The sequence below is a fragment of the Mangifera indica genome, chromosome 15 (assembly GCF_011075055.1).
Source record: "Mangifera indica cultivar Alphonso chromosome 15, CATAS_Mindica_2.1, whole genome shotgun sequence".
Classification (NCBI taxonomy): Eukaryota; Viridiplantae; Streptophyta; class Magnoliopsida; order Sapindales; family Anacardiaceae; genus Mangifera; species Mangifera indica.
The window spans coordinates 11177062-11183927 of NC_058151.1; the positions used below are offsets into that span (position 1 = coordinate 11177062).

At 31.9% G+C, this 6866-nt stretch overlaps 1 protein-coding gene across 1 annotated transcript; it reads left to right on the plus strand.

The window, feature by feature from the left end:
• The first annotated feature begins 4543 nt into the window (after positions 1-4543).
• Positions 4544-6596, plus strand: LOC123197486 (protein DETOXIFICATION 14-like). Its single transcript, XM_044611809.1, has 7 exons — positions 4544-4783; positions 4879-5423; positions 5506-5592; positions 5683-5739; positions 5833-6071; positions 6185-6390; positions 6534-6596. Exons 1-7 carry the CDS (start codon positions 4544-4546, stop codon positions 6594-6596), a joined length of 1437 nt encoding a protein of 478 aa, XP_044467744.1.
• The last annotated feature ends 270 nt before the right edge of the window (positions 6597-6866 follow it).

Below are 6866 nucleotides of genomic sequence, written 5' to 3' on the forward strand. Positions count from 1 at the left end.
ATCAACTCTTTAATTAATATTAAGTAGGCCAAAAGACTATTTCCCGCCCAAGTTTTGGTGCAAACTCACTTTCCTGACATCTTTCAAAAATTCAAATACTTGTACTTTTATTAAATTTTATTATTACTATTAAAGATAAAATTATTATTTAATAAAAATATTTAAAAAATTATAAATGCATCACAATTTAGCCCACCAGGTGTAAAAACTAATTTTTACCCCACAAAGATTAAAAATTAATAATTTTATCCCACTTTTCCCCACCCAAGGTTTGAAAAATCAAATTTTGCCCCTATGATTTTTGCGGTCACCATTGGCGATGATGACATTCACCCTCTCTCCTAGCTTCTCTCTCAACCACCACCCATTTCCAACTATCATCGGTTGTCATCGACCAACGCACGAAGAGACCCTGATTTGGGTCTCTTCATCGAGTGACGAAAAAATCTTAGTCTTTTTGTTGTGCCATTACGCAACAAAAAAATTTGGGTTTCTTTGTCACGCTGTCGTGCAATGAAGAAAACCAAATTTGGGTCTCTTTGTGCCTTGGTTGATCATAAGCAATGACGACCAAAAATGGACGATGACTAAGAGAGAAGCCAAGGGGGAGGGAGAATGTCATCATCTCTGATCGTCAGCAGCTGCTACAAAAACAAGAGGAAAAATGTTGATTTTTAAAATCTTGGGTGGAAAAAAGTGGAGTAAAATTGTTAGTTTTTAAACCTAGTAAGATAAAATATAATGAATTTATAGTTTTTAAAATATTTTTATTAAATAATAATTTTACTCATAACAATAATAATAATAGTAAAATTTAATAAAAAATTAAATATTTTATTTTTAAAAAATTACCAAATAGAAAAATGAGTTTGTCCAAACGTTGGGTAGGAACTAGTCGTTTGGCCTATTAGGTAATTATGAATATGACCCTCGGAATGGAGCCAAAGGTTTTTCAGCTTTTTACTTTTTTAACGTCGCTGAACGTGACCTTGTGAGAATATGAATAGAAAGGTGAAATTTGAGAGATGTTAGTGGGTTTTTTGTCAGAAATTATTAGCGGCGTTTGCAAGCTTAAAATAAAATAGGGCATGGGCTAGCTGTTGCACCTTGAAGTTGTGAAAGCAGAGAATATGAAGATGAAATTTTTAAAATTTTTTATTAAAAATACTACACTTTCAACATTTCTTTTATTAAAAATATCAAACTAATAATTTTCTTTTAAACAAAAAGAAAACAAATAATTTTTTTATATCTTCTATAGAAAATACAAAAATTTTAGTCTCTTCTTTTAGAAAATAAAAAAATTCAATTCTTTTACTCGAACAATATAAAAATTTAATTATTTCAATAAAAAAAATTTAATCATTTTAATAAAAAGTACAATGGTTCGATACTTATAATTGTTGTTATCCTTACACAAGGATATAATTTTAATTTAGGGTTAAATGAAGGAAAAATGAAATCTTGATTATAGAGAGAATCTAAACCATAAGTATAAAACATGCTTTGTAGATCAAATCTCTCTTTCTCATGTCTCTCTAAGAGACTTTTGATATAAATGTTAGCCTATGTTATGCAATCAAAAAAATCATGTTCGAGCTCAACTATTGAAGATTATTCTAGTAGATAGTGACTTAACGATTGCCTATTAGTAAAGTGTCACTTCAAGCCCAAAAAATCAAAAACTTAAGAAAGACAATTTTTTAGAAGTCTCATACCGAGACAAATTGAAACCACCTATACTATTATCTCTACAATAACTTAGCATGAAAAATAAGTTTCCCATGTCCATTGAAACATCTCTTTAGAATTCAACAACAAACCAAGAAAGTATATTTACTCTTTCTTACATTTCGGAAATCACTATCATGTCATTATTACTAATGATTATTGTATTTATTCAAATGTAAGTCCTCACTATAAAAGAGAACAATGAAAGACTAAGAAAAACAAGGTAAGAAAAAGCTCTTGTTATTCTTTGGTAACTTATTTCATTTCTATAAATTGTTACACCATAGGTGTAGACTCTTATACAAATTTTTTGATGGACCATGTCAAAACCCATCTGTCTTATTGCTCTCTATTTCAAATTTTCATATTCTTACACTAAAATCTCACTAATTTGATATACTTATTAGTGTACAATTTCGTGTTAGAATGAGAGCTTTCAGTATATGCTCTCTATTTTCATTAAATCGTTTCTTATTACTAGTTATCTTTAATTTCAATGATATTGCTAAGTAGAATAATCACTCAGTCTACAATTATCATCAATTATGCTAACAACACATATCATAGACGTAGCTCTTCGCCTCTACTACTTTTGGAGAATCAACCCATCCTTGCGGTTGGGGGGCAATACATCACACCATTAGAATTGGTGACACATACAATTAGTTTAATTGACACAGTTGAAGTACTTATACAATGACTTGATAATGCTATCTCGATGGCACTTGTAGGGTATTAGTTCCCTTACAAGTAACTCATGAGAGGTCTCATGCGTCTCGTACAAACTTTCCTCTCCTCGTGAGAAGATGACAAACAACCTTCATGATGAGGAGTTTATCCCATGTCTAAAGTGTACAACATAACCCACATAACATATCTGTCATACTTTGTCATGATATTGCTACCTAAGGCCTAGACTTGAACTCATTAGTTGACGATGCTGACCCATGGTGGTGTGCATCTTATAACTCATGACTTGACGAGGTTGATCAATGTGTAAGTATGTCACATACACGAGTAACCCCCAACATGTTAAAAATAACACATTGAAGCAACGTTCATGATAAATGACTTATAAATAAGACCATGACAGGCGTGCACCCCTCATGCTAGACCGTACATTGGCTTACAAATCAAATACTTAGTTTAATCTAACTCCTATTTTAAATAACAATCCAATATAATCAAACACACATGGTAAATGAGTATTTTACCCTTGGCATATATGTGGGTATTACAGTAAATGAACTTTCCAAACTAAAATGGTAAGAAATCGTTGTTTCATCAAAGTTCAGGTGGGAAACAATCATTTGACCTAAAATAAAAAATAATGGTGGCAATTTGATATAATTTGTAATGCATTTAAAGATTGTTTTAATAATTGAATTGAGTCTTTACCTAGTCAAGAGTCAAATTTGATTTAAGTTTGGTTTGATCAGTCAAATTAGTCAGTCAAACTGATGATATCATATTGACATCAATGATATACATATGATTTAAAACATGTTTATAAAATATATTTTGTAGATATTGTCAAATAATATTTATTTTTCAATTTCATATAACAATATATATATATATATATATATATATATATATATATATATATATATAAATAAAATTAAAAAATTAAAATTATAATAAATTTAAAAACAAAATATCAATATTACATAAAAAATAAATCCTAAGTCCATATTCAAAGGTCTTGATTTAAATATTGTCCTAAATTTTTTAATTTCAACTTATCATTTTCATCAAACAAAAAAATATTTAAAAGAGTTTTAATTAAAATTAAAAAATTCTAATGAATTTACAAAATAAATCAATTCAAGTCCAAATAACAGAATTACACAAACAAAATAAATCATAAACCCATCTTCAAAGATCATGAATTAATATTGCCCTAATTTTATAATTTCAACTTTTTTCTTCTTCAAAGTTAGATTAAATTATACATAAAGTGACTGAATTAGATAAATTAAAAACAATTGCATTGATAAAAACCAATCATTTGGATGAAATGAATTTAGGAGTTCACAAATTTTATCACTAGAAACCTTCTAATACACATTTATTTGCCTAATTTTTATAAATGTTAAATAATTTTATATTAATTTACAGCCATGTTTTTAAAACCAAGGTGGTGGTTGAATTGAGTATCTCATTGGTTTGTGGTTCGACCAATTCAATCAGAGAATCGACCAATTCAACTTATTACTAAATTATTATGTATTTCTTAAATAGTATGAAACATTTACCACATTTTTGAAACATAAAACATATAAAACTTAATTTCAAATATGTTAATTAAATAATTGACATTCCATTATATAGATAAAAAAAACTAATTATCAAATTTTATTATTAATTCAATTAAAATATTATAAATTTTAACTCTTTTAACTTTTAATAAAACAAAAATGGTATAGTATTATATAACCTGATTTTGTTAATTTTAAATTTTTTTCTGGTTTAATGAGTTTACTGAGATTGACTGAATTTCAAACAAGCTAATATTTATATATAAACTTGATCAAATTATAAAACCAAATTAGATTGTTGACTAGTTTACATTTTAACTAGTTAAACCGACTGATCTGATCTAGTTTTAAAAACACTTATTTACAGTTAAAAATATCTTGAAAACCACAGAGCCACAGCCTAAAGCCAAAATGTCTATTCACACGGACATGCACGTGCGAGTTTATCAGATCCAGCTCCAAGCATATATTTTATAGTTATCATTAACAAACAAGAATTAGTACACTAAGTTTGGTAGCAAGGAATACATAGACATAGATCAGAGAGGCAAATGGAAGAGGAAAATTTTTCCAAGAGGGAAGAGAAGATATGGAAGGTTGTAACAAGGGCTGCCTTCTTCAAAGAGCTAAAGAAGTTGGGTTTCTTGGCGGCACCTATGGTGGCTGTAACTGTTTCACAGTACCTTATGCAGGTTGTGTCCATGGTAATAGTGGGTCATCTTGGCCAACTCTCAATCTCAAGTGTCTCCATTGCCACCTCTTTCACCAATGTCACCGGCATCAGTCCACTGGTAAAGTTTCCTCATTTTCCCAGCATTTGTTTTATTTACTTCATTATTGTATGTAGCTCTGGTGAGTCTATCATGATGTTGTTGCAAAGAAACAGTTTGGATTAGCCTGTGCGTTGGAGACTCTGTGTGGACAAGCTTACGGATCAGAGCAATATCATAAGCTTGGAACCTACACTTGCTCATCAATAATTGTTCTCATTCCAATATGTCTCCCAATATCTGCCATTTGGGTATTCATGGACAAAATATTAGTGCTGGTAGGCCAAGACCCTCAAGTTGCAGCTGAGGCCTGCAAATACTCCATTTGGCTCATACCTGCACTACTTGGATTTGGTGTTCTTCGAGCACTAATTCACTACCTCCAGGCTCAGAGTTTGATTCTCCCAATGTTCTTAAGCTCATATGGAACTCTTTGTGCTCATATCCTCCTTTGCTGGACTCTAGTTTATAAGGTGGACTTGGGAAATGTGGGAGCATCCTTATCCTTGGGTATATCTTATTGGTTGAATGTAATCTTCCTTGGGCTTTATATCAGATACTCTTCATCATGTGAGAAAAGCCGCACTCTCATCTTGAATGAAATTTTCCCTAGCATTAAGGATTTTCTTCGTTTCGCACTTCCTTCTGTTGTGATGATATGGTAACTGCTAACACTTTGCAGCTTGAAAATTTGTTTCTTTTCTTAATTGTTTATGATGGGTTAATTTCATGTGAATGCTTAGTCTTGAATGGTGGTCATTTGAGATTGTCATCTTGCTGTCCGGGCTATTACCAAATTCAAAACTTGAAACTTCTGTGCTTTCTATATGGTATGCTTGAAGCCAGAGCTGTTATTTTATCTGTTGAACCAGGGAGTTCAAGTAGAAGTTTATTGATTAACTTCAATCTTTAATCTGCAGCCTTACAACTACGTCATTACACTATGTTATGCCATGTGGGATTGGTGCTGCTGTAAGGTTTGATCTATATCTTGCTTCTTAAGCATGTGCATTGATGTGGATGCTTGATTATAACTAAAGTGTTTAAACATATACATAAACAATTTCCAGCACTCGAGTTTCAAATGAGTTGGGAGCTGGAAACCCGCAGGCAGCTCGATTGGCTGTCTATGTTGCGATGATTCTTTCCGTCAGTGAGGCAGTCATAGTGAGCACAGCTCTCTTCTGTTGCCGGTATATTATCGGATATGCATACACCAATGACAACGCAGTTGTTGATTATGTCATAAATTTAGCTCCCCTGCTTAGTCTCTCTGTTATCATGGATAGCTTGCAAGCCGTTCTCTCTGGTGAGTCTCCAGTTATTCTGCCATTGTAAATATCTACCAATAAAATATATCATTGTCTTTCTGGGTCTTGTTTTACAGAAACATCAGTGATGTAAGTTTCTTTTTCGAATCAGAGGTGGCTAGAGGAAGTGGGTGGCAGCGCATAGGGGCCTATGTCAATCTTGGGGCTTATTATCTCGTTGGAATTCCAGTGGCTGCTGCATTTGGTTTTGGTCTGCATCTTAGAGGGAAAGGCCTTTGGATTGGAATTATAGCGGGCTCTTCAGTTCAAGCAATTTTGCTTGCCATAATAACATTTTTCACTAATTGGCAAAAACAGGTTTCCCAATTCTTGCTTTTGCTAGAAAATAAAATCCTCTTATGTTATCTAACATATCCTGGAAAGCAGATGGAGGTTGATTTGATACTTTCACAAATGAAACTATGTAGGCTAATTTTCATTTTCATGTTTACATTTCTCAGGCAACCATGGCAAGGGAAAGAATATTTGAGGGAACATTTTCAGCTGAACAACAATTGGCTTGAGGTAGAAACGCTTCTTGTGGGATCAGAATATTTGGAGGAGAGCTTAAGGTTTACTCGGCCTTTTATACCCCAAGGTTTTGTTGTTGCACTTGTAATTGATCAATTTGATTACAGAGCAAACTAACTGTATTTTTTCATAGATATAAAGCACTCTAATGGCAAGTACAAAAGCACTATCATATTCTAGAAAATCAACACAAAAATAGCTGAAAAGAAATTTGATCAATTTCCTCCTGAAATTAAGAAAAGCAAAATACATGAGCCTTTTTC

What these genes read in the sequence shown, in the direction of transcription:
- LOC123197486 (XM_044611809.1), top strand. Translation starts at nt 4,544, where the DNA reads ATGGAAGAGGAAAATTTTTCCAAGAGGGAAGAGAAGATATGGAAGGTT. An exon ending in CCTTCTGTTGTGATGATATG is followed by an intron (nt 5,424 to 5,505) that starts GTAACTGCTAAC and finishes GTGAATGCTTAG; the next exon opens with TCTTGAATGGTGGTCATTTG. An exon ending in ACTTCTGTGCTTTCTATATG is followed by an intron (nt 5,593 to 5,682) that starts GTATGCTTGAAG and finishes TTTAATCTGCAG; the next exon opens with CCTTACAACTACGTCATTAC.